The sequence below is a fragment of the Neopsephotus bourkii genome, unplaced genomic scaffold (assembly GCF_033783945.1).
Source record: "Neopsephotus bourkii isolate Nb327-2 ecotype Australia unplaced genomic scaffold, CSIRO-AGI_Nbou_v1 NB_318, whole genome shotgun sequence".
Taxonomy (NCBI): domain Eukaryota; kingdom Metazoa; phylum Chordata; class Aves; order Psittaciformes; family Psittacidae; genus Neopsephotus; species Neopsephotus bourkii.
In genome coordinates, this window is record NW_026900826.1 from 1,767,451 (window position 1) to 1,794,922 (window position 27,472).

Here is a 27,472-nt window from a genome sequence, read left to right on the forward strand (position 1 = left end):
AAGGTGACTTATTTAAAACTCTGCAGCTCTGTAAATCTGTTAGCCATTGAAGAAGAATTTGTCAGTGTGGACCAGTGGCTCCTCTGTGGCACTAAGATTTGTCACACACACACAGATACTCCCTTCAGAGTCAGATCTGACTGTACCAGCCCAGAGCAAATTCATTTTCCTCTAAGTTTTAACTTTTATCAATTTCCACATTAGACACTACCCTATTCTTGTACAAAAGCATATACAGAGAAGTAATGTTCCAAACCTCAGATTAACCCTGCTACTTAGTATTTACAGGTTTACAGCAGCAGTTCCCAGAAAGTTCTTCAGGTTTTCCATTTGGACGTTCTGGACATGCCATGAACTGAACATTCCAATGCAAAGTAAAACGTGGCATATTGCTTTATTTCCTAAGACTGTAAAGGTATCTAGCTTCCACCCTGTGTTTGCAAAGTTGGGATGGTTTAGTGTGTCATGCAGGAACAGGGGTAAACAAAGACCTGGAAGAGACTGAGCCATTATCTTTGTGAAGCATAAGAAATTTGATAGCGATTCACTTCAAAACTACCTTAAAGCAATTTAGGTTGCGCACTAACCAATTAACTTTCATTACTGTAAGCAGCAGACTAAAATGATGAAAAAGCACTAGGAATACAAGAAAAATAATCTTTAGAATGGGACTTACAACATTTCACTGGCAAACACTGTTGGCTTTCAAGCATGTAGCCAACTAAATTTATTTTCTGGGGTTTTAGTCTACAAACAAGAATCTAGTAACAGGAACCATGCTAAGATTTCTACATTTAGTCTAAAACTTGAAGCCTAGTTAATGCAAAGCGCAAGTAAGAAAACAGCAACAAGAAACAGATGTTACAACATTTCACAGTCAATTATTTAGTTTGTACTTCTTTGTAAAAGCTGTCTTATTGTCCAACTGCATATATTTGAATGGGGTTTTTTTGGGGGGGTGGGTTAGATGGAAAACTACAAAATATTATTTGTTGTGATTTTTTTTTTTCCCCAACGGATCTTTCAGTACTTTTCCATTGTGGTGCTCAGCAACAAAGCTGTATTAGGTCCCTTTATAATTTCCCCTTCTTATAATCTCCTCTAGTATTGACTGGTTTATCCCTATTCCAATTAGCAGAAGCAGTTTCTGCCCTTTCATTGTACAATCTCTTTTCTAGATCACATTAATACTATTATAGTCCAAGGGGGAAATCTGTTGGCAGAATTTTAGGTGTTAACTTTATTCCTTTTTGTGTCAGTATTTAGAACACTTCCTTGTTTCACAGATATTTTTATAGTGGTGTTGGTACCAAGAGACAAAGAACAAACAGTGCAGTCATAGGGGCATGTTTATCTAAGTGCTGATTGATCTCTTTTGAATGTGGGTTTTACAAGCAGGCCTGATGAAAGGCTATTTACAGCCTTTGGCCTTGATGCTGCAACTGGCACTCTGCATTTTAAGCACCTACATCAAAGATCATTATCAGAAGTGTTAAGCAAAGGCATCCTTCGCAACTTCACACATCCACCCACGTCTGGAAATACCGGACTCATCCTTGCCACGCGACTGTCATCGAAACACAGTGCAATCACACTGAAGTGACACAAATGGATAAATTACCTTTCTCCAGTGTTAACACAGGTAAAAAGGTTCATTTGAACCATTTGTGCATCCTACTTCCACGCACCCAGTGCAGCTCCATGGCGAAAGCACATGAGTTGGCACGAGCTGTGGGCATATCAACGCAGAACCAGACCTACGGTGTGCCAGGGAATGGCATGGGCATTTCTTTTATAACCAAAAGGTTGAGAGGATAATCGATATCCCCAAAAATGTGGAAACATAAAAGATGCTCGGAGCAAAGACGAGTGAATCGTGCCTCCTGCCGCCCCCGGGACACTGTGCGAGGGGCTGCAGGGAGCCGTGTTCCCTGGGGAAGGGGCGGGAGAAGGGACCCGGGCCGGCCGAGAAACCAAAGTCCGCCCGGGCCAATGTGGCTGCGGAAGGGATGCTCCCGGAGCCACACAGAATGGAAGCGTCACCCTGTTTGTGTGCAGGCAAAACAGAACAGCACCGGTCAAAACCCCGCCACCTCAGACCAGGAGCACGGGCACGGACCGTCCCATCTGCCCTCCACCTCCCCTGCCCGCCTGCACACCGCCAGCGCGGGCTTAAACGGCCGCGGACTTCCGCGTCCCGCCTGCGGACGTGGCCCCCCGCTTCGGGGCCGGGGTCGCGTGGAGCGACCCACCCACCTGGGCTGCTCCACCAGCTGAACCGGGAGGGTGCCGGGAGCCTCCGCCGCCATGGCGGCTCCCCGCGCCGGCTCCTGGCTGAGGCGGGCAGCGGCACGATGCGATGCCTCCGGCTGGAGCCCTGTCACGGGACAGGCAGACACCGTCCTTCCGGGCGGCAGAGCTGGCAGCCCGGCCTCCTCCCCGCCCCGGCGCCGGTGGCAGGGCACGGGTGAGGCGCTCAGCCCCAGGCCCGGCTCCAGGCACACCGGGTACCCGCAGCGCACACGCTGTGGGGCCGCTCAGCCCTCAGCTCCTCGCCCACCATGGCCCAGACGTGACACGAAAGCCGCTTCGACAGGTGAAGGGAAGGGTTTTTCCTTTAATCCTGTCAGAATTCAGCAGGCAACAGAGAGACTTCAAAGCCGATGCGCGGGGCCAGGTGTAGCCGCCCCGGGTTGGCATCGCCCCCAGTGCCGTTCGCTAGACCAGCTTCTGTTCCCCGGAAAACCACGATAAGAATGGAAGCAATGAACTGACAGTGCGATCCCCTGCGGCGGTATCCACCCCCTAGGTTTTCTTATCTTTCTGGTGTTCTTCCAGCCTCTGGGGTTCTTCCAGCCTCCCTCAAATTGGCGGTCTCGCAGCTCCTCTTCACCCCTCAAGGTTAATGGCTGCAGTTACTTTGAAGAACTAAGCTTTTCAAATGCTCACTCATTGTATTTTGCTATGTTAAAGCCTCTAGAATTCAACTTAAGCTTCTAAGTGCTTGTACTGAGAGAAGCATAGTGACACTGAGATTTCACTGTGGATTTATGTATTTTTCTGAGGCAAAACCTTCTCCCGATTTGTGTTTGACAGAGTAGAAACCAGGTTTTTAAAGAACTTAGCCACAGGAAGACAAAAGAAAACCCAAGCCATTAGAAAACCTGTAATAATATAAAAAGACCACCAAAAGAACAATCTGAACACCCAACAAACACTGTGAACGTATGAGAACCACGGGCCTCGTGTTTGTGGAGAGGCAGAGCTTGTCTGTCGGGTGTTTTTCCCCAGTTGAAGGTGGCAGCAGAAATTACTGTGTAAAAATCTTCACAAAGCCGGTGTTTTGTAAGGGCCGTGTTTTTTACATTTACGCAGTTCAAAACTGCTGCTGCGGTATTGTTGGTGTATAGCAGCGCAGTCCCTCTTAAGTTGTTCGGCGGCACCAAGGGGCACGCAGCCTGCCCTGAGGACCGAGCGGCGCGGCCGGCATCGGCCCGCGGCCGGGCTGTTTGAATTTGCCACCCGGGGACGCCCAGCCCCAGCTCTCGCTGCGGGCCCGGCCTGCTCACACCAGGACACACGGACACCACCCCCGCCATCGCGGCACGCGGGCGGCTGCAGAGCCACTGCCCGGAGGCCCAAAGGCCCAGCGCCCCACCGAGGCGCGGCGCCGCCGGGGAGGCCCCTTTGGCGTCAGGGGGCAAGGCGGTGTCGCAGCGACCCGCTACAGGGCGGGAGGGACTGAGGGAGGCTGGCTGCCGTTGCTAGGGGCTGGTTGCTAGCAAGGAGAGGAAGCCGGCGGTGGTGCAGCGCGGATTGGGTTCCGTGTGCTCCGGGACGGGGGCGGGAGGGAAGCGGGTGGCTGCGGGTTCCGGGCGAAGCGGAGCCACATTGGGCAGCGCCGCACGGGGTTGTGGGAGAAGGGGTTGTCTTCGGTGCCTCCTTCCCCCCCCCCCTCGCCCGTCCTCCGGCCAAGATGTCTGACATGGAGGATGATTTCATGTGCGATGATGAGGAGGACTACGACTTGGTAGGGCACGGGGAGACGCGGCGGCTTAGCGGGGCGGACAGGAGTCGAGCGGGAGCGGGGCGGCTCCGGGCCGGGGCTAGCGCGGCGCGTCCGCCGCTCGCCGCAGCCCCTCCGGCTGCTGCCCCGTGCAGGAGCACTGACAGGATGAAGCTTCCCTCCCGGGGAGGAGGGGGGGTGGCGGCCAGCAGCGGCTTTGAGGGCGGGTGCTGCTTTCGGAGCCGGTCCCGCAGGGGAGCCGGCCACCTCGTAGCAGAGAAAAGGCCAACTTTGGCTCTGGACAGCTAGCTAGGCCCCGGGAGAGCGTGGGGCCCCGTCTGTCCTCCGCAGGAGTCAGGGGAAGGGAAAGCACCGACGCTCTCTCTCCCTCCGTCCTGCTTCTGGCCCAAGTGTCGGGCACGAAGTGAAGTCATGAAGTTGTCTGTCCTCCTCCCCGCCCGTGGCTGCGGCCGGGCCTTGGGGGTAGATGCCATTCGTGTGCTTGCCTAAGCGTCCAACTGAGGGGAAAGTGGGGGGAAGAGAAAGGAGAGTGAGGAGAAATGGCCATGCAGCCGGTTTCTGATGCAACATGCCAAGGGTGCGCTCGGTGTTAACTTTTTTGCCTTATAGTCTTAGCAAGCTTCTCCTCGCCCCACCCCTCTTCTTTTGTTAATTGCAGTGTTTTGGGGGTTTCATGTTGTACGGGGTTACATTTTTCACAACAGATTTTGTTCTGAGGTTTTACAGTTAAAAAAAAAATGCTGCTTGCCGTTAGCAACAGACCAGTTTTTCGGGGGGAATTTGGGAATGTAATAGGATTGCTTTGATGTAATGAGTATCTTTTAAATTATTAAACCCCAATTTTTTTTCAATTAGTAAAACCATCTTGGGGTATGTTGGTAAACAAAGTAGGTGTCATATTTGAAACAAAAAATGTTTTCTCTGCTTTCGATTAGTTGTAATTCTATTGCCATTATCTTATATTGGAGCTTGAGGTTTGGTTGGTTTTTTTTGGGTTGTTTTGGTTTTTTAACAGAGGCATGTTTAAAAAGCTGTCTGGTTGAGCTTTGAATGATACTTCATTCATTCCAGCTAAACCTGTGTGTACAGTACTGCAATTTCACTGAAAAACCCTGGACACTTGCTTCTGGAAGGTTTACTTTCTACCAGGTCATTTAATAACCGCTGCTACTTAAGGATTCACTTAAAAGACTTGTCTGATTTTTTTTGACATGATTTCTGGGCCATTCTTGTTAAGAGCGGCCCAGAATGGCTAGATGACATTGGCTATAGAATAAAAGCTCTAGTTTTGAGTATCTGAAATTCACATAAGAGCGCTTGTTTGATGTGCGTTATCACCTTAACCTTATGAGCTCCTTATGTTAGTATTACGGAACCGTTAGTGTCCTACTTAAGTCCATGAATGAATTCACAAACTTTTAGAAACAAGGTTTCTGGAGGAAATACACTGAGACTATTAAAAATATGTTACTGATCCAGTTTGTTCCACAATAAATTGCCATTCACTTCCACTAACACTGAAATCCATGTTGTGATTTAAGATACTGTGTTTATTTTTTCGTGTTATACAATCAAAAGAATACAAAACAATACAAAAAAATACAAACACAGCTGAATTCCTGATGAATATAGTTAGCATGAGAACTGCACATGTAGAGAAACCTTTGGAATTGAATTTTCCAATCCTTAAATGCAATTTTCTACATGTGAATCTGAGTAAGAATGCAGCTCAGCTCATGGTGTGTAATGTTTTCCCCTAGAATAATTACTGGTCTAATGCTTTTTCCTGGGGATCTGTTTTCGGAAGAGCTTTATTCCTCATTGGAAAGCCTTTCTGAAACTTCTTGCTTGTGGCAAATGTCAGCTCCTGATCAGTTACTTTTCCTGGATTGTTTTCATTGTTATAAATTACCACTAGCCCAGAGCTTTCCAAAATGAAAAAGAAATACTGCTTGAAATAATGAGAAGTCTGTCAGGTTTTTCTTTTCAGTATGTAATTGCTTTGTAAAACTTTAAATAATACACAGGATATTTAAGTAAAACAGGTTGTTTAAATTTTATTCGTGTTTATAACTGATGGGGGAAACCCCCAAAATAACACAGAATGTAAGAATAAAAATATTCTAGCCAGACTAGTTTCAGCATTCTCGAACAAACCAGCCATGATTGGAGGTTGTTTCCAAACGTGCTTGAGACTGTTATAGCAGTGTACCACAAAACTGTTTTGGAAAATAGTTAGGGGCCCTGAAGTCAAGGCCCAATTTGTTCCTTTCATGTTACTGTAAATGAAGGTAAATTAAGGAATGGCTATAAGGAGATCTGTGGTTCTCAAGTTCAGTGTAAAGGCTGCTGCAGAAGTGTTTGAATCAACAACAAAAAAAAGAGTACAAACCAGAGTACTCCAGATGAGTACAGAATTGAAAATAAAGGATCATATGTGTTAGTGAATAATTCTTTTAAGGGATTGGAGGAGAGGCAGTAATTACAGAAATAATAAAAGGAAAAAATAGCTATTTAGTAAACATACAGCATGGCAAAACTAGATTCAGGTCTCTCAGGATAGCTACTAGCATAAAAATAATAATGAAAAGAAGACTCCCCCAAAAGTTTTCATTTTGTCAGCTGTTACTAGAAGGTGATTATAGCTGTTCCTCTTTAAACATGCTCTTGAACCTGCTGATTATGTAGAACCAGTCAGTTAAATATCCTTAAGTATGCAAATGTTTTACACGTGAACCAAAATGTGCACAGATATTCTGAAGCCCCAGATCTTTCCCAGCTTCATCATAGATTTTTGTATAATTAATTACTACACTGTTAAACAGCTGAAGACTACCCACTTGATAGATGAGATACAATAGGGCCACAAGGATGCTTAGAGGGCTGGAACACCTCCCATATGAAGATTTTAAACAGGGGAGATTTAGATTAGATACAGGGAATAAATTCTTTATTGTGAGGGTGGTGAGGCACTGGCACAGGTTGCCCGGAGAAGCTGTGGCTGCCCCATCCCTGGAAGTGTTCAAGGTCAGGTTGGATGGGACTTTGAGCAACCTGCTCTAGTGGAAGGTGTCTCTGCCAATGGCAGAGGGGGTTGGAACTGAATGAGCTTAAGGTCCTTTCCAACCCAGACCATTCTATGATTCTGTTCTATGGTCAGGGTTGACTGTTTCTGGTTGTTTGTTTTTATTGGGCTAAAAGTCAAGGGTTTTGCATGTTAATAAGATCCTGGTATGAGGAAAAAAATCCATTTATATTTGTGGGTGGATGAACCTAGATTCACAATTTGCTGGTAATGCACAGTGACAGCCTTGATTATAATATGGATTATTCCACTTTATGCTTCAATGACCAGAGTAATGTTTACTGGTCATTAGGAAAACCACTCAATTTTAATTTCTAGTTTGGTGCTGTTAGGTGCCTTATATGATTTCCATCCAAGTTCTTTTTACTAGCTTCTGCTCAAGGGTGGAGAAGGAGAAAGAAGGAAGGGCCATTGTAAATTTCACTTTTGTTTTCAGTCTCAAACAAAAAGCTATATTTAGAATTGACTTTGAGACTAAATTCAGCCTTTCTCCAGAAATTGATTCTTCCAGGCACAATGACAACACATTGACAGTTGTTGTAGTACATCTACTTGATTCTTTTTTTTCCCTTGTTTTAAATAAATGAGGATTTGTCTGTGGTGCTCTTAATGAGACATTTTATTGTGTTCTGGAGGAAAGACGAATTTGTCTGCTGAGCAGCTTATCTTTTAATGTTACGGAGTTGTATTATTTCAGTCACTTCAGTAGAAAAGCTGTACACAATTCCAGCAAAGAGCTAGCAGTCTGCACCTCAGTGAGATGACTACAGGTTCATGGACACAGCTCAACTATGGGGAGCGTGCCTTCAGATTACTGAGGATTTCCTTTTTCAGGCTGCATTAATATTGACAAATAGGCAGTGCTACTTTTTATTTCAAGCTCTCAGAGTGGTAGTTTAGTAAATGTGAATCGGTTCACTCTTTGTTTCCAACAGGGAGAAATACGCTCCATTTCAAAAGGAATTTCTGTATGTTACCAAACTTGATAAGCAGTCTCATCAATAGAAAGTGAGATTTTCCTACATTATATGGATGCATTTAATAGGTAGAATTGAAGTTTCATGCAGATACGGTCACCTTTTCCCAACTCTTCGTTTTAGTGTTGCCATCGCTTAAAAAGAATACATATATATGTATATTGCAAACAATTCCAAGTCGAGCAGATCCACTTTACCCTTCTGTTTCTTTGTTAGGTTTAATTACATTGGTATTTGGTTAAAAAAAAAATAAGCAAGCTTTAAGGAGGGCAGGATATTCTGTTCTGTGAATTAATTATTGCTTCATATTTTTATAGATTCAGTGTGTGTCCTGATATTTTATTTTGTGCATTCTCTTCAGACTCATTTTTAAACACAGAATTAATGTATTTGGGGCTTATTTTGCTCATTACAATAACATCTCAGAAGTAAGCATTGAGGCAAAAAGCATGAGAATAATTAGTAAAGTCTTTGCATCTGAATATTGACAAGCGTCAGTAAGTTCTGGTTTTTGTTGGTTTGAGTTTTTTTTGAGAGAGTTAATTAGCACTGTGTTCAGAACAGAGTTCCCCAGATCTGATATACAGTTGGGTGTTAAACAGAAGTAAATTAGATCTAAGGTATGCTAAAACCTGGACTTGTAGAAAACGATGCACACAGCAAACGACAGCTGTGTGATAGAGGCAGAATGAAAAGGCACTTCTTTGCAGTACTCCTCACATGTCATAATACCAGGGATTTTATTTCTGCAGTCTCCTGTCTCATTTATGTGCCTCTTCCAACTTCTGTTTAAAAGAAATAAAAGGCAGAGAGCAGTGTCCTTCCATGAGACTGTACTGACCCCACTGCAAATTGCTGGCTTCACAGACTGATTCCTGGTGTCAGCCCTGGTGTGAGCCAGCAGTCACTACATCACTTGTAGTGTTAGTGAGTAGGAGCAGAGACCTGGAAGTTGGAAGAGAAAACCTGGATATGCAGTGCATGGTTGAGTGGTTGCAGACTTTTTACACAAATCACACTCTTGATTTTACTCTCAGGGTTTGCCTCTGTTCTTTTTCTCCTTGCTCTTTTGCATTCCAGTCTGATTGCTTTTTTTGTATTCATGTGCCTGGATACCAGTGGCAAATGCACATAGAAACTGTTACTTGCTTTTTGTGTGGGTGCCTGGGGCCAATGGTCCAGGAAGAGCAAATGCAAGTTGTACTTGCTGCTGGCATGGTATTTGGTTGGTTACTTTGGCAGCCAGTGTGTATGAGCTATGTGAAAATAGTGCATGTTTATTGTAGGTGAAATGTTCAAGAAATTTATCTGGCAAGCTAGTATATTAATATATTGAGGAGTTACTGTCTTCTTTTGTTATTGTTGGCCTCATTTGGGCATTTTTGTGTTTTTAAAAGCAAACAAAGCGCCCCCTCTCCCCCAACCCACATCACTAGTGCTCTTGCAAAATACCAGGTCTTTGCTCCAAATCCTAGAGTTAGCAGGGCTCCTAAATGTCATGGTTATGAAACAAACTTAGCTGAAGTAAAATAAAATTTGTACCAGACTTATTCTCAGAAACAATTGCACTTCAACAAAAATGAATGGTTTGAATCAGCCCCAGTGGTTGAAATTTGGTAAAATTACCAGCAATTGAAAATGGACAGTAATAAGTATTGTTAACAATGGCCTTGAAGGATAAATTTATACAGAAATAGAACCCTTTCTATTGTGTCTTTTGTCTGAAAGTTGTTCTCTCTCTAGTTACTTTTTCTTTTTTTGGAAAAAGGTTTGCAAAGTAGGAGTTCGGTTCCTATAGAGTGAAGCAAAAGTTCAGACCACCCCTCCACTTTCCATATAGAGGTTAGGGAAGTGCTTTAGGCAAGAGAGGGGACATGAAAGTTAGTTACAAGGGTAGTTTTCACAAAATGTTTTTATCTTGGTTTCGTACATGTTTAATTTTATTTAGAGTGGCACATTAACCTGGTTATCTGCCAGAGTGCCACATATCTACTGTTACGTGTCACTGATACAGTGTTAACGGTCTCCAAGTTCATGTACCTTATTCTGCCATACTTCAAGAGCACAATATAATCTCAAGACCACATTGACTAAGACTCCTGCTACAGAAAACCACAGCTGGTTTTCTTACCCTCCCTGGTTGCCTGCTCCATCGCTCACCAGCCTTAGGACTTCTTCTGGGTAAGTGTTGGCAGATCCTCCCCAGCAGGATCTGCCATCCTGAAGGAGTCGTACACATAAAATGTTGAATTGCTGCAGTGAAGGGGGAAAGAAGATGCTAGGACTAGAGGATCGGGAAGTGCTGGGTGCCTTTAACCTGCCTTTGCTAGTGGAGGAACTGCAAATGGATCTGTGCTGTAAAAAGGATGACTAAAGCTGACTGGAGTGAAAAGTCTTCTGCGCGTTTTCATTTTAGAAGCTGAGGCTTAATGTTTAAAGGCTGTTTACTAGTTGAAATGAATTTTGTGAAAACATAATCCACAGTATAATAAAGACTTAAATTGGTTCCTTGGTACTAATTTATCTCTTAATAACATTACTTGAAAGAGCTGTGTTCCAGACAGAGTAAGCTACATCAGAGGTTCTGTCTCCATTACAGTTTAGCTACTATGGTAGTTTTTCTTCCTTCAAAAAGTGATGTGATTGGATTGGATTGTTTATAACTGACTGCATTTAGAACACTCAGATATTCAGTGAAGTAGTGCTTAAATAATGTCTAACGTGTCTTTTAACTACATTTTTTAAAAGCTGCATCAGGGCTTTCTAATGTAATGATTAATGATTAAAAAAAAACCCCACTTGTTTGTTTTGATCCTCTCAGGGAGAGCTAAATGAGTTTCAAAGATCAGTTCTATGTACTCAGACTTCTGTTGTTTTTATTTGAACTGGTAGTGTTGATGTCCATTTGAAAATATCACCACTATCTTATTAAAGAAAGTTCTTAGGCCTGTTGCCTTTTTTTGTATCAGCTGGAGCTAAATTATATCACACAGGTGCTTTTATACGTTAAGGTAATAATTAAGGGTGCTCTTCGCTATGCAGAATATTAGGTCTAGATGGTACAGTAGAGATGCTTAGCCTTACATAGAAATCCTTTTTGTAAACCTGATATTCTGCCTAATTTCTGTGCACTTTTATTTTTACTGCATTGTTTGATGCAAGAAAGTTTCTCACCTGAAAGGGTTGAGCCAGGGAAGTTGTTCAAGAAGGAAGCATGGGTGTTAAAAAACAGCGTGCAGAAAGGTCAGGTGTTTGGTATCTGAATTTATTGTTAAAAGAACTTTCCTGTTTTCAGTACTGGGAAGGAAATGCATCTTTTTCTTGGTTTGAACTTTGATACAGCTTCACACTTTTCCTTTCCTCCTCCTTTGGAACTAGATGATCTTAAGGTCCTTTCCAACCCTAACTATTCTATGATTGTATGAATTATCTCACATCCGTATCATACTGCACTAAGCCATCTCTGCATCAAAGAAGATGGAGTGCTGGTCCTTCTGAATCGATCAGCATTGGCATCGTTAGCACTGATGCGTAAATTAAGATTCAGTATCTACTACATAGCAGGTTTGGAGTTTTTTTTAATAGTTTTAAAGATTCACAGCATCATCTCCTACTTAGTTCATAGCTGATTTTTTTTTTTTTTCCACAGCCATTAAGTCTAAATGTGTCTTTTAAAGTAAGCACCTTACATTACATTTTCTGGAAGTAGGAAAGCCCTGTCTCCCTTAGAGTCATGAGTCTGTATCAACATCCTAAATTAGATGTAAGGCAAATAGGCATCAAGTGGTGGAAAAATACAGCTGTGGGAACATAGAACACTGCCTTTGATGCATTTTGAAGGGTGTCCATTAGAAAAACAAGGTATATAGGCTTAACACTAGTAATTATTAATACTATTATAAAAATAGCTTTATGGGGTATTTAAGTACCATTGAGAAAAATTATCTGAGAAAAGGCTTCCAGAATCACTGCCAGAGCTAAGATGAAAATTCAGATGTTTCTGGCTGTATGCTAACAGAGCACATTGCTTCCTAAAAGGAATTAATTTAGGTTGCTCTCCTTTTATCTTTACAAATAGATACATAAGCCAAAAATATTCCCTGTTGCTCAAGTTCAGTGTAAACAAGACATCAGCTGATTACATGTATCTTAAATGCTGTGTTGTTTAAGCTTTGGCAGCCTGGATCTTCTTCAGCTGCGTGATGTGCTTACAGCTGTTGTCATCATGTGTATGTTCTTGTAGCAGCTCCATCAGTGTTGGATCAATAGGGTAAAGAATTAATGAAACCAGCAAAGTCTGCTCAATGGAATAGGACACTTGCTTCCCATTTGTCTGCATTTTTCAATACCAAGTTTTGTAGTTCTCTGGGAATTCAGAAGACAGGTTTGTGGGATTCACTAGGCTTTAAAGTCCATTTCATTCTCACTAAATACTAATACGTTATGTGAGTATAAATACATACATACATGAGCAACTTCCCTGCCTGTAAGAAACAGAAATATTATCAGGTTGAAGGATAAATGTTTCAAGGACCATGTTCAATAAAATCTGGGCCAACTGTAAGCTCCCATAGTTAGTTTTTCCATCAGAAAATAAAAAAATAATTAAACTTATGAAAGATTTGCTTGCACTGTAGGGAAGAGAGAGCTAATTTAAATTTAAAAGAGCTTTTTTGCCTCATCTTCTTTTCATTCCTTCTCATGGTTTTGAAGGAGTCCATTAATACTAGAAATACATGAATGAATGAATAGAAGAATAAATGTGAAGTGCATGGTGAAGGAGGACAGTAAAAGAAGAAATTCAAACCTAAAGAAGGGCACCTGACTATGCAGTTTAATATTGTTACAAGGGAAGGTTACTCTGACAACAGTCACTTTTGAGATTTGAGAGATTCTGTTAAAACAGTTTGTCTCCTAATAGCTAAGCAATCTGTTCAGAAAAGTTGGCTTGAAAATGCAGAGGTATGAAATGGTTTTGAATCATGTAAACTTCAAATGAAATTATTATTTGAGCTTAGATAGTGTTTTGTCATTCAGACGTGCGACGCTGTCCTTCAGCAAAAGAAGTTAAATTATTTAGGGTTTTTTTCATCAGAAAAAGCCTCTGAGTACTTTCTTTTTTTTAATGAAGTAATAATTGGTAGAAGTAAATTACTCCATGTGTTTGGTGCTGGGGTACATGATGGGTAATTATTTGATTAAATTATTGTGCCTATGCCCCACCCCACCCTCTTTGGCACTGTCTGTAGCATTTTCTCAATCATCTCCTGCTTCTCAGCACAGAAGCAGCTGCTGTTATCATCATTATTCTTATTCTTTTTCTTTTTTTTTTAATTTCCTTAGACAAGTATGAATCGTTATGGCATTAAAAGGCAGATTAGAGAGAGATTCATGGCAGCATTTTATATCCTCTGTAGCTGAATCATTACTTGTGTGACAGCTCAGCCAGAGTCTTTTCTGTGGATAGCAAAAGTCATATAACTGGGTGCCTTGCAGAAGACTGGTGGCCAGCATGTTCGCATCCACATACAGAAATCACATATGCTATTAGGCATCTGTCCTTAAAATCCAAAATAGGCAGAATTTTAGTAATACAACCTGTACTTGTCATAAAAGTGAACTTACAGAGCTATGAGTCTGTCAGTCCAGAAAGAAATCTGTTGACAGGCAAGTGCTGGTAGATGGTGAGGGTGCCCTAGGAATGGCAGAGAGGCGAAACCATCATAAGAGTCCATACCTGTTACATGCTCTAAACTGGAAAATTTCTGTTAATATACAAGCATTTTGAGGAATATACCTTACTATATTTTTTTACAGAATATTAAATGGTCTGAACTTTTTTTTCTTGCTAATTTTTTTTTTCCTTTTTTTTTTCTTTAAAATGTAGGAATATTCTGAGGATAGCAATTCGGAGCCAAATGTGGATCTGGAAAACCAATACTACAATTCCAAAGCTTTGAAGGAAGATGATCCCAAAGCAGCATTAAGCAGTTTTCAGAAGGTTTTCTTTCTTTATGTTCTCTTTCTTGTAACAATTCACATTTTAGGAATATTTGTTATCATTTGGATTATTTTCTGCAATTTTAAGAGTAATGCTTATATTTTAGCTTACTATGTGCTAAGTTTACCACTTGACAATTTAGACTCCTGGCTGACTGCCTTTCAGGATCATTCTTAGGGAGCATAAATAGGACATGGAATAGTCCTATTTTATCAAAGAACTGAGTTTTTAGTCTTCAAGATTTACTAAGTTAATTAAACTGTCCTAAGTGTGTTTTCATGTGTCAGCTATAGAAGCCAGATACATTTCTTTTTTAAAATGACATGGTGTTTCCCCCAGTGTCTTATGTATTATATTTAGTTTGCTATCTAATTCCAAAGCTTTAAATGTATAAACACTAAGTGACACAGAGTTTTCTTTCCTTCATGTCAGTTTGAAGTTTTTAATGTTTGCACACTGTCACCAGAAAGCAATATGTTATATGTAACTTCTTAAAGCAAAATATAGATCTTTCCATCTCTTGGCTTATTCATGGTGTCTAACAGTATTATATACATGACTTAAACAAAAACTTGCTAAAATTTTTACTTACAAGACATTCCCTTAATTCTGTTACTTTAAAGCCCAGGTGCCTTTCTGATAGGTGAAGAAAACAGAGAAACCCAGAAGTGTAAATTTGTGATTAATTTAGCCAAGGGGGTGGGTTGAGTCAGTGTTGCACGGGATGTTACAACTTTCTTGTGTATGTGCATTTATGGAGTGGCATTAATGTCTGCTGTTAGACTTGTTTTAGTTGCTGTTGCCTGTAAATAACAATTGACTCTCCCTGTATCAGCCAACTTGTGAAAACTATTAAGGTACATACCTCTCACTAGCTTTCTCAATGTCAGCGAAGAGTAAAATTGAAAAGCAGGGCAGAGTGAAACATTATTCTGAAAGGAGCAAAGCGAGGGGGAAAAGGCATGTATGCGACATGTACATTTTAAACAAGCTGCAAATCAATTTAGGTTTGAATAAAGCTTTTATAAATATTATTTTAAAAATTCTTCTATTTCAGGTTTTGGAGCTCGAAGGTGAAAAAGGAGAATGGGGATTCAAAGCTCTGAAACAGATGATTAAAATAAACTTTAAATTGGTAAGAATTACAGTTATCATTTGAGAGCAAATGGCATAAATATGTATTTGACCCAGAGATCTTATACTGTTACTATAATTTATGGCTATGACAACTGAATCTGCTAGAACCTGTCTTCTGCATCTGTTAATGGCTACTACAGACAGGTAGTGCTTAAACCACAACAGAACACAAAATGGATGCAAAATAGGTGCTGTAGTTCTTGCTCTCCTGAGATATCATACCACTGAAACCAGTAATGTTTCTATATATGTGTACTTCACCAGAATGAATCAGTGAAAAATTTATATGCTACATACGCAACCATTCCAAACAGTTGTATAGCCAATTCTGCATTCTTCATTGAGATAAATGCCTATTCTATGCAGTCTTCCTGAGGTTATTTGTCATTCTGCTTATGAATAAAGTGGTGATGTAAAATCTCCTAATAGCAACCATTGCTGCATAGTCTTTTCTGTTATGCTTTCTTTTTTTGTATGTTTATTTGCAAGATATAATTTTGGTTTTAATCATTAAAACAAAAACTGTGAAATGATTTTGTTTTTCTTTTAGACTAACTTTCCTGAAATGATGAACAGATATAAACAGCTATTGACCTACATACGGAGTGCAGTTACAAGGAATTACTCTGAAAAATCCATCAATTCTATTCTTGATTATATCTCTACTTCCAAGCAGGTTAGATCATCAGTTCTTTCTTCTTCATGGTTTTCCATTTTGTGTTTTTAACTATGGACTTTTTTTGTATATGGTATTCTCTTGGTTTGGGGTTCTTTGATCTTAACAGAGAACATTTGCAGTATTAATTTGCTGTCCTATGTTAAAATAGATTTCCCCCTTTTATGGATTCTGTCAACACAAGTAACTTTTTCATAAATTTGGGTTTTTTTGGCAACATTTACTTGGTATCTTTATGCTAATAAGTAAAGTAAATGCTAGTGGTTTCTTGTGGGGGTTTTTGTTTTGTTTTTTTAGCATGTTTCTTTAGGCAGCTACATGTGCAAGTGCCTTCTGAAATATGATTTGTAATTAAACAATACCTTCTCTGGGTTTTTTCTTGTTTGGTTTGGGGGGGGTGTTTGGGATTTTTTTGTTGTTGTTGGTTTTTTGTTTTGTTTCTTTTGAGGGGAGGAGGGAACCTTAGAAGAATGTTAAAATGAATTGTTGGTGTTAAATACTGCCTGTCTTCGGGTATACTGTGCAAGCTAGCTACATGTTCATAAATACACAGCCCAGCTCCTTCTCTTTTGTGGTGATGTAGAAGCCTTATGGAGAGTAGAAACCTCCTCTGACTGTGTGAAGGAGGATCGGAGGATCACCGGTCTTTAATGATGACTCCTCTGTCATTATCACATTCCTTCCTGTCCTGCCACTGTTAGGAAATGAAAGTTTAATAGTTGAATGATGGTTTACTCTTAAGGCCTAAAAGATTGTCTTAGAGTATACCTTGTTGGCAGTGGTCAGTGTATTTGGTTTAAATGCAGTTGGAGTCAGGCCTGGAGGGCCAGTCCGAAAATCCAAACCTGATGTATAGCCACAGATCTGTTGTTCCCCAAAGAACAATGGCCATAAACAATACTAATGCATTTTCTGTAAAATCTTTGTTAAAGGTCACACTCAGTAACTTGATTTCCATTTTGGGGGTTTTATGCAAAGAAATGATTGATGTGCTCAAAAGCTTTTTTTGATGCAGCACTGGTAGTGTAGAAAGGAGAAAGCAGTTTTTCCTTTGACCATTTCTCTGTTTGTAAATTGTATTTTCTTTTTGGTATGGAAACTATTTTTGTTTTTCTCCTTTTAAGTAGGAGCAATGCTGCCAGTGTTAGTCTTCTGTTACACAACATAAGAATGTTATCGCTTGGTTATATAAGATGGGCTTGTATAAGATGGTTTTCATTTTCAGTAGCATGATAGATGGTTAAAGTCTTAAAATGTGAATATTGATAGGTATTTCATATCAGAGAAGCAAATGCACTTAGTTTTGTTACTTTAGAAGGTCTTTACAGTTTAAAAGCAGACAGTAAGATGCAGGTACCTTTCTTATTTTGAAGTTCAAGCATGCACTTTTAGTTTGTTCAGACTGACTTTATTAACAGGTACAAATTTGCTGTTTACAATTATAGAATTCTGATTTTTTATGTCAGATGGATTTGCTTCAGGAATTCTATGAAACAACACTTGAAGCTCTGAAAGATGCTAAGAATGATAGATTGTGGTTTAAGACAAACACAAAGGTAAAATGTACAACTTACCCTTCTTTGCTTTGGTTTGTGACACCTTCAGCTGACTCTTATTTATAAATTATAATTGTGAAATCTTAGACCTTAGTACTTCAGCTTTTTTTTTGGTTTTTTTTTTTCCTCATTACAGCTTGGCAAATTATATTTAGAACGAGAAGAATATGGAAAATTACAAAAGATTTTGCGTCAGCTGCATCAGTCATGCCAGGTACGCTTATATTCCAAATCACTGTAGTTTAGTAAACAGCATTGTTGTTTGTAGGGTTATTTTATTTGTTTTGTTTGTTAGGGGTTTTTTTACATCTGTTGTTGGCCTTTGAGGCACCATTGCTGGGCCTTAGTAGAGAGGGAAGAAATAATGTGCTTGATTTTATCTGTTTGATAACATGAACAAAAAAGGATGTGTTTTATGCCTTGACTAAAGATGATTTTTAAAAGATAGTCACAATTGCTGATTAAGTTTCTTTTTAGTCAGCTGCAGGGATGAGAAGGACATATGAATAATTATGAATAATCTGTAATGCACAGACACTTATTTTAAAATATACTGCAGATTCCAAGTGAGCTCTACTAAAAACTGAAAGTACAGTTGTCCCTTTTCCATTTGGAAGGGGGGTGGACATTTGCCATGCTGCCTGCTGTGCCTGTTTGTGTCCCCTTTTCTTCTTCCAGCATGAAAAATGGGTTGTAAATATCTGGGAAATGGTTCTGTTATAGGCAGCAGGAGAGTTGTATGTATTTATATGTATATGTGTGTGTGTCAGTCATTGCATTTATATGCTGAGAGTGTGGTTTAAGAAAAGCAGAAAATAAAGGGCAAAGTTCTGAGGAAAAGATTTAATTAAATAAAAATAATGACTTTTTTTAATAACAGTCTTCAAAACTTGGCCTGTGATAAGTTCTTTGAGCATTACGCTTTGTGTTAACTGCTATATCAAAGCTTTTTAAGCTTTAGGAATATCCTTATTTCTGATAGGAAATTATTGAGAGTGTTTGGTACTAGTATAAAACTGAAATCACTGTTCTCTTAAAATTTCACAGTATTTATTACTTAATCTATCCTAGACTGATGATGGGGAAGATGATCTAAAAAAAGGTACTCAACTACTGGAAATCTATGCTTTGGAAATTCAAATGTATACAGCACAGAAAAATAACAAAAAACTTAAAGCACTATATGAACAGTCATTGCACATCAAGTCAGCCATTCCTCATCCGCTGATCATGGGAGTTATCAGAGGCAAGTTAATCTTGAATTTTTCGTTTTAACTTCTGTTGCATAGATGGGTTTTATGAAAATTGGATAATTAATGTTTCTTCCACTTCCAGCTGTAAAGACAGGCTATGCTGTAGGTCAAGAGGCAGACAGACTACAGATGCATTGGCTACAGTCTCATTCAATGTTTGCCTCCTGTGGGACTTCAGCTCTGCTGTTCTTGGTGCCTATGTAACAGATGCACTGGTCAGAAGGGCAGGACAGTGCCTACATACAGTGTAGGAGAGAAGCAATAGAAGAACAAGAAGACTTGAACTTAAATGTTAAACACCACAGCAGGCAATAAAGGATAAATGCAAAGGCATTTGCAAAGGATAAAAAAAGGCTAGACAGGACTGCTAGCAGGAGGGACAGCTATTTCTGCTGTTCCCTTTTGTAAATTTGTGCTTGGTGTCTCACCTCAGTGAAATTAATCAGAAACTGAAGGGCTTAAAGATGTTCTTGAAAATATCATTTATTAACCATAATGATGAACGATAGTGGAAACATGCCATTCGACTTGAAAAAAACTCTCCAGAATACTGTGCCTTTCCCCTTCCCCCGGTGCAGGCACTTGCACAGATAATTGGGCAGCAGTGGGTACTTCAGAAATAAAAGGAGATGGATAATTTTTCATTTTTAATGTGTGGTTTTGCTCAACAGATAGGAAGAGTTCCATAAATACAGGAAGTCTGTTACCTCTGAAATGGAGATAAATTCCATTTTGGTTTTTCTACTATTTTAACATAAGGTTAAACTAATTATTGGCTGTAAGTATTAGTGTTCTTTCAGATTTATGGTGTGGGCTGGGTTTTGTTTTTTCTTCTTTGGAATGGGTTTATTCAAATGGCAATGCTGCATGTGAAGGCCCTAATGCTTTTCTTTTCCCTAGCAATTTCACAGAATGAAAAGACTCCTGAAAATATTTCAGTAATCTATTTAGAAATAGCATTGAACTTCTGAGTACAATTATTGTAGTCAGCAGCAAGCACGCAGTGTTCCTTGCTCTTCATCTGTTTTTTTTCTTTTCAGAATGTGGAGGCAAAATGCACTTAAGAGAAGGAGAGTTTGAAAAGGCACATACTGATTTTTTTGAAGCGTTCAAGAATTATGATGAATCAGGGAGCCCCAGAAGAACCACTTGCTTAAAATACTTGGTCTTAGCAAACATGCTCATGAAATCTGGAATAAATCCATTTGACTCTCAGGAGGTATTTATTAAATTTTTCATCTCCCTCCCCCCCCAATAGAGAAATTATCCTAAAGACAAAAAATATTTAAAATGTAAACATGCATATTGTGCTTTCTGTTCTCTTTAGGCGAAACCATACAAAAATGATCCAGAAATTCTAGCAATGACAAATTTAGTAAGGTAAGATTTTAATTTTTCTGGAGAACACAAATAAGAAGATGGAGTGTCCAAACCAGAAACGGAGCATTTGGCTTTTCTCTACACAGCTACCATAGTTATTTCATAAATATTGGGGAAATATTTGTACACTGTTTGTTTTTTCTTAAGAAACTTACTTCCTGTGACATGCCAGTGAATATATATACTGTACCAGGTAGGGATACAGAAATGTGCTGTTATCTTCTACTATGCTGCATTTCTTATGCAGTGGCAAAAACCTCATTTCTCCCTTAAAAAAGTTGTCCCACCTTGCACGGTAACTGGTCTTCGCGTTTGGCTGGTTATATATGAGAAATTGAGATAAGATTGACCTCTCATACCAAAGCCAACAGACTTAACTGGATGCATGGGCATGATTACTAAAGGAGTTTCATAATCTGGGAATATGAAGCTGAACTGTCAGGTCATCTCCTCTATCCTTCAAACGTGAAATTCAAAAGAAGTCTTCATTACCTCTTTGATGCAACAGTGATGTGAGAACCTTTAGTATATTAAGATCACTAGGTAAAGTAAATTGAACTGAGTTAGTTTTTGTCTACTGTGCTTTGAAGCTAACCGGTTCCATCCACCCATCCTGCCTTTGCTTTATTGGTAAAAACAATGAATAAGTAAAAAAACATGTAGGAAAACTCCCCACCTTTTCATTACGTAAGAAGTAATGCCTGCTCACACTTTGAAATACCCAGTTGATCTCATGTTGGAACAGCCCTTACTCTGATACTGCTGTGGTGATGTACCACTGTATGCATACAAATTGTTTCTGGAAGTGAGACTGTTCATCCATTATTGACATAATCATGAATAAATTATCTAGCAGCTTATTACGGGACTATTTACAATAGCTGCACTTTAGGCATGTCTTTTCTACTTCACTGTCGTGGTTCCATGTGAATTTGAGGCAGAAGGAACTCCAGATGGCCTTACCCAATCTGATTTTCTTCATATTCCTCATTTATATGTTTTATCTTGACATTTGAGTGTAACTTCTTTAAAATTAATAATGCAATTAAAGCAGTGTAGATAAGAAATACGCAGAAGATAAAATGAATTCCAAAGATTACAGTTATGTTTTTAATTCTTCCTATATTCTATTTTGGGAACTTTAATGTTTTACGTATGTTAAAAAGAGACTTGAGGAATAAGCAATGAAATATACTTGACTGAATTTCCTTTTAATTATGAAGTAAAATTTACTGGTTTCATGTGATACAGTCCATTCCATTCATATAATTCTTTATAAACTTGAGTTCCACGTTAAATTTAATGGTCTTTTTCTTGCCCATTTTACTGATATTAAAGGATGACTTTTTTTTTTTTTTAAACCAGCTTAAAAACAATTTAAAAACATGCAGAGACTATGAAGGAAAAATAATGTTGTTCTTAAAATGTGTATTTTAATATTAAACAGAAGTTGAAAGCATGTATTGGACACTGTCTTCTAGGTTAAACATTGGTAGCCTGTAGCTTAGTATAACTAAATTACTGTGTAAGTTTAATTAGTTAGTAGGTAGTTCCTATTATAGCTGATTGTTCTTGTAAGCAAACATGATAGATTTGAATTGTAAAACCATTATATTTGAAGAAAAAGGTCTTGTTTCAGTGGTTACAGCTTTTACCCTAATGCTCTTAACTAATGCTGTGGTGCCACTACTGAACAACAGGTGTCTGAACCCACCTCCTTCTCGTAATCTGCTCTCATATAACAAGATTGACAAGTTTAATGATATATAAACTAAAAATTAGCTGTAAATAAAAGCCTAAAAAGTAATATTATGCCAGAATTACTAATGGTTGATCCTAGCAGTCAGGATTTCTTCCATCTTCTCATATTTTTTAGAAATCAGCTTAAAATGGTCATTCTGCAAACAGCAACAACCCTCTAGACTCCCTTTAGCTCACATTTGTTACATAAAGTATAGCTTCATGAAGCCAAAATTCAAGTAGTGATACTTTTCAAAATTGGCTGGTTTTAGGTTCTAGGTTTATTTAAAGAATAACTTTTTAAACTACAGAAGTTTTGAACCTAGTGTGCAGTTGTGGAATAACCAAATGCTCGTACTGAACTTTTGCAAATACTGATCAAATGGAAATGGGAGACAGGGCATTTCTGTTGCACCTCATGTTGAAATAGTTTTTCCCTATAAAGGTTCTGAATAAAATTACTTGCCACCAACACTTACTACCAGGCTTTTTTTAGAAGCATAGAGCACACTCTTAGGAGTCTGTTTAGCTTTTAAAAATAATAATTCAATCTCTTGCGTTTTGTGCAGTGCCTATCAGAATAACGACATCACGGAATTTGAGAAGATTCTGAAAACAAATCACAGCAACATCATGGACGATCCCTTCATAAGGGAGCACATTGAAGGTATTTTTGCAGGCTATTTTAATCCTTTTTGTTTTCATTACTTGGTAGAATAAGAATTCTTTGTAATTGCTTGTGGATGGTTCCTTTACTGTTTCCAAGTTCTTTAGAAGTTGATCAAGGCCAACATGCATTCAGGCATGTAGAATGACCATGAAGAATTGCAGGAATGAATGGGAAAGTTCTAGCAAGAGTGGATATTCTAAGATAGTATCTATAGTGCTGTTATGCACTGAATATTTTGAGTAGTGGCTTTTTTTTTCCATTGAAATGATGAAAGAAGGGCAGGCCTTACTTGTAAAGGTGGTTTGTGCCCGTCTCAACAGTTAGATGTTTAATAGTTCATAAGGTTATTTTTCTTCTTCAAAGACAAACTATGTAGACAGTGTAATGAAGGTTGTATTAATAAATGTGTAGTAATAAAATAGGTAACAAGATACATAATTCTAATATAGAAAACAATGTTTGGATTTCTAGTACCTATACTTAAAATACAAGGGGAACACACTAAATAATGCTCTTTCATTCCATTAACATAAGAAAATATGGTTACCCCTGCATTTACCATGTATCTGATAATTTAAAAGTCTCTTCACTTGAAGAGTGTCCAGTTTCTCAGATAACTACTGTTTTCATCAAGAATAAGGCTTGCTGTGGCATAGCAAGGTCATTTACCGGGATATTTACATGAAGGAAAAGAGCAGAGACCTGGTTTTCTTACACTCCTTGTTTGTAAAAGAGAACATGGCAAACAGCAGGGGAAACTAAATATAACCCCTCTACTGCTGCTACATGTCGACTACTGGTAAGCTTCAAAGTCTTGCAGGGAGATTCTGTAAGATTAGAGAGACGGATGCTTAAGGAAGAAAGTATAACAGAACTGGAAAGCAAGTGATGGAGGACAGTTGAATCAAATGTTTGAAGAGAATTTGAGTTTCATCCCTCACATGCTAGTGATTTCTCATTGTTTTCACTCTGTAATGATACAGAATGTACATTCATGGTTATAATGTTTACATACTTTGCCTCATTATTTTAATCTCCTTAGTTTTGTTGAGATACATAAGCTGGACTTCAGTATTATTTTTCATTATACAAACAGTGCTTGTATAACTAGTTAGGTAAAAATAGATCTAGCTCTTTTTCTGTTAATTTACAATTGTAATTTATGCTTTCATTTTATCCAAATTTAACAACGTACAAATTTCTAAAACAATGGCTGCACTATCTTATCAAAGCAAAAGCAGGCACTTCATGGAGACTCTTTTATACTTCAGTTCCTCATCAAAATTATACCATTATGCCCTGATCTTTTAACTTAAAATCTGACTTTTCTCCATGAAGTTATGTGCACGCAGACTTAAGTTTCAGAGCCTTAAGAGCACCTCTTTTAACTTCTGGACAAGACAAGCTTTCCAGCCATCAATTAGAGGGGCAGATATATTGTGCAATAATCTGTATGATTTATCCAGTTTGAATAAGACAAACTTTTACTAGGGAATATGTTGCTCAGTGTTCAAACAGTTTTCAACTCTATCTGTCCATCTTCAGAATTACATGTTGCTTGGATCCCTGGAAAAAAAAGGGTCCCTTTACTTTGTTATCCTCCTCCTCCTCAATGAATTACTACCTTAAAAGATCATGGTATTTAGGATATCTTTCTATATGGATCTGTATCACATCTTTATTTCAGTACTGTTGTTTTTACAGTATTTATTTTCTCTTACAGAGCTTTTACGAAACATCAGAACACAAGTGCTTATAAAATTAATTAAGCCTTACACAAGAATACATATTCCTTTTATTTCTAAGGTATGTGTCAGTGGAGCCTTTCATTTGCTTAAGTAAATGATTAATTATGAATAAAAGCTTTTAAATAAATACAGTGCTTCCAGAAATAGAACATGTAAAATATAAACCATGAAGTAATACTGAAGCACTGCTGGCAGCTTTGCAGTGCGAAAATGTAAATTGCAAGTGTCATCCCAATGTTTTTTATAATATGTACTATGATACATTTCTAAAATACTCAATTACCATGTTATACTTGGTATAGAAAAGCAGTTTTCCAAAGAGAACCATAAAAAGTGAAATGTGTGTAACTCAAAATGTAATTATGAATGTAAATGTTGTGAACATAAAAATCCAAATTTTAATTCCTTTTGTTCAAAAGATATCATCAGATGTCTGTGTTGTATGAATTACGGAACAGTGGTAATAGAACAAACCAACTATTATACTAGAATCACTGATTTCATTCCCTAATCTGGAAAGAACAAAATCAAAACCCAGTGACAATAGATGACTATTTCCATCTCCTGTGAGTCCGTGATTTTTCTTGCAAAAATTCACAGCATTCTAAAATACGTCATGAAGTATTAGAGGTGCCTGGGTTTTATGCTTAAATTCTCTTTAGAACTCTGTATGGCTTTTTTTAAGATAACCTAAGATTTGTAGAACCTGCCTGAGCTGGAAGATGCAAGTAGCCCCTTAAATGGTTTTGAGTGCAAACCTGTTATTTTCTGAAAATTATTTCTTCTTATTTCCTGGGTTTTGGTGGTGGGATTTTGGTTTTGGGGTTTTTATTTCTTGTGTGTGTGTGTGAGGTTTGGAGGGGAGGTGGTGTGGTGATGGTGGTGGTTTTTTGTTTCTTTGTTTTCCAGTAAGTCAGCAAAGGAACTCATTTCTGGAGCTTGCAAGAGTTTTGCTTTAGGCTTTTCAGCCTTTTCTGAGAGGTTACAGATCTCTTCTTGATCATTGGCTTTGTATATTTTGGGTGGAGTTCCTTTGCTTAATAGTTTATTACTTAATTGGCTCTTTCGAACACAAAGAAACAAATTAAATCCTGTATATAAAAATAATGACTGGAAGGATTTAATGTTGCAAAACGGAGTAGCAGCATAATGAGTTTTCTTTGTCTTTTAGGAGTTAAACATAGATGTAGCTGATGTGGAAAGCTTGCTTGTGCAGTGCATATTGGATAAGTATGTACTTTATTCTTGATCACTGATACTTGATTACTTTAAAATAATTAAAGCATATACTAAGCAACAAAACAGTATTTTTGTGTCGTTGTGACAATAGTAGTTGATTCTAGAACTAAAAGATAATGACGCTGACTTTGGATTTGCTTGGCTTATAACCAGTAAAGCGTATTTGTAAGGCATGAGCCAAGAAAATTAAACAGAGAGATTGAGGGGTGTGTCCGTACTTTAATTTTGATTTACGTAATGGTTTACTTGAATTATTATGAAATTACAAAAAATATTATTCTTAGTAATTGCTGCTTATACCCATGTATGCTTGAGTATGTTTTCAGGTTGACAGATTAGCAGTCTGCTCTGCTTGACTTTAAAAACTTCATTACAATTTGTAAAGTCTTTTTTTGGAGGATAACTTATTATAGCTACTAGGAAAATATAATCCATACGTGGGTTTAATTTCTTTTTAAATAAATCAGTATTTTCCACGATTTCTTGACTTTCAAGGACTGTTTACCTTGTATTGCTTCAGACTCTTATGTGGGTTGTAGCTTGGAAGATGAAATATGCATTGCCCAATGAATTAATTTGATTTCCAATCATGATGACAACTAAACAGGCAGGACTACCCAAGTCAATATATTATAGAAGTGCTGAATTTTGAAATGGACTTTTATTTCTGTCTTGCATAAGATGACCTCTTATTTTGCTTCTGATTTATTGCTAGCTCCTATTTCCATGTGCATTAGAGATTTATTTTACTTATTTACTTACTTACTTCCAGCACTATACATGGCCGAATTGATCAAGTCAACCAGCTCCTAGAACTGGATCATCAGAAGAGAGGTGGTGCACGGTATACTGCGTTAGATAAATGGACCAACCAACTAAATTCTCTCAACCAGGCTGTAGTCAGCAAGCTGGCTTAACAGAAAACAAGCTTTTACAAACGTACTTAAGGCAACAGTGCAGTGATATAAACCTTAAAAGAACTGGGAATGGCAAAACTACTGTCGGTTGGTGTGCCCTGAAATTATTGGAGTTATGGCAGAAGTGCTTTTTTGATCAGCTGGTTTGTGTTTTGCTGCTGCATTTATCCCAAGAAAAAAACAGCTTTAATCTCCAGAAGAAAACCAAAATGCCACGGGATTTATGCTGTATTGACATCTTGCCCTAAACATAACAACATCGTAGTAATTTGTCAAAGGGGCAGTTAATGACCAGAGAGAAGATTTTTGTCATGATTTTAAATACACTGACACATTACCGTTGGTTAATTTTAAACATGTTTTACCTACAGAAATTCTCTCACAGAAATAACCTGCAATAACTTGAAATGCATACCCTTTGGAACACTTCCTTTTCTCATGTATAAATTGAAATGTTTGCTGCATTTTGCAAAATGTCAGTTCTCCAAAAATGTGTCCGTATATTTCTGTACCTGCAGTGTAGTAAAGGTTTAGAAGAAACCCCATAATTATAGTGGCATACTGTCACTTAGGTTTCAAGCAGCAAAATAAACAGTGCAGTTCAGAAATTGTACAGTTTGTTTCTTGATGTGCTTTCGCTATACTTTTACTTTTGTTATTTTTAAAAGAAAATAGGTATTACTTCATCTTCACCCCACTTATGAAGGATAATATGGAGATTTTTAAGCCTAAACCTCGGTATGTGTGCTGGTGACTGTTATTTTTTTCTCCACTCCCCTTCCCTCCTGGAAGTCATTAAACATAAATATTTAAGAGCTTAAAAGCTGGCAGGTATCTTGCAAGACACCCAGCTAGTATCACTCCTGTCTAGTTGATGCTGGTGGGTATTTGGTGTTTCTCAGGAATATGCTTGGTATTTATTTCAGTACTTCAATAATACAGACTTACCAAATAGTACCCTGGGAATAGAAATGCAGACCCTGATTGTTATCTCTCTTTTTTTCCTAATCTGTGGTGGTTTTGACCAAATTCAGTGTGTATAAAATGACACTGTGTGTATAGTGTG

General features: G+C 38.6%; 2 protein-coding genes across 3 annotated transcripts in view; one reads left to right on the top strand and one right to left on the bottom strand.

The window, feature by feature from the left end:
- GALK2 (galactokinase 2) overlaps nt 1-2,388 on the bottom strand; it is a 47,233-nt gene extending 44,845 nt beyond the window's left edge. The window contains exon 1 of the mRNA XM_061347363.1: nt 2,257-2,388. Within this exon, the coding sequence (XP_061203347.1) occupies nt 2,257-2,309 (53 nt within the window). The 5' untranslated portion in view covers nt 2,310-2,388. The remainder of the gene's footprint in view (nt 1-2,256) is intronic.
- A 1,414-nt stretch (nt 2,389-3,802) lies between these two features.
- COPS2 (COP9 signalosome subunit 2) lies at nt 3,803-27,019 on the top strand. Of its 2 annotated transcripts, none has more exons than XM_061347364.1 (13): nt 3,803-4,030; nt 13,977-14,090; nt 15,148-15,225; nt 15,778-15,903; nt 17,349-17,459; nt 17,596-17,673; nt 18,531-18,705; nt 19,753-19,931; nt 20,040-20,092; nt 22,402-22,499; nt 24,226-24,308; nt 25,422-25,480; nt 26,262-27,019. In XM_061347364.1, the coding sequence occupies exons 1-13, from the start codon at nt 3,977-3,979 to the stop codon at nt 26,404-26,406; spliced, it is 1,353 nt and encodes a 450-aa protein (XP_061203348.1). In that variant the 5' UTR covers nt 3,803-3,976; the 3' UTR covers nt 26,407-27,019. The 2 variants fall into 2 exon arrangements, with proteins under 2 accessions (XP_061203348.1, XP_061203349.1); XM_061347365.1 differs by having other exon boundaries at nt 3,806-4,030; nt 17,370-17,459.
- Nucleotides 27,020-27,472: the final 453 nt, after the last annotated feature.

Bases quoted from the DNA above. Each gene is read 5' to 3' on its own strand.
- COPS2 (XM_061347364.1), top strand. From the start codon at position 3,977: ATGTCTGACATGGAGGATGATTTCATGTGCGATGATGAGGAGGACTAC. The intron at 17,460-17,595 runs GTAAAATGTACA...TCCTCATTACAG, and splicing joins GGTTTAAGACAAACACAAAG to CTTGGCAAATTATATTTAGA. The intron at 17,674-18,530 runs GTACGCTTATAT...AATCTATCCTAG, and splicing joins AGCTGCATCAGTCATGCCAG to ACTGATGATGGGGAAGATGA.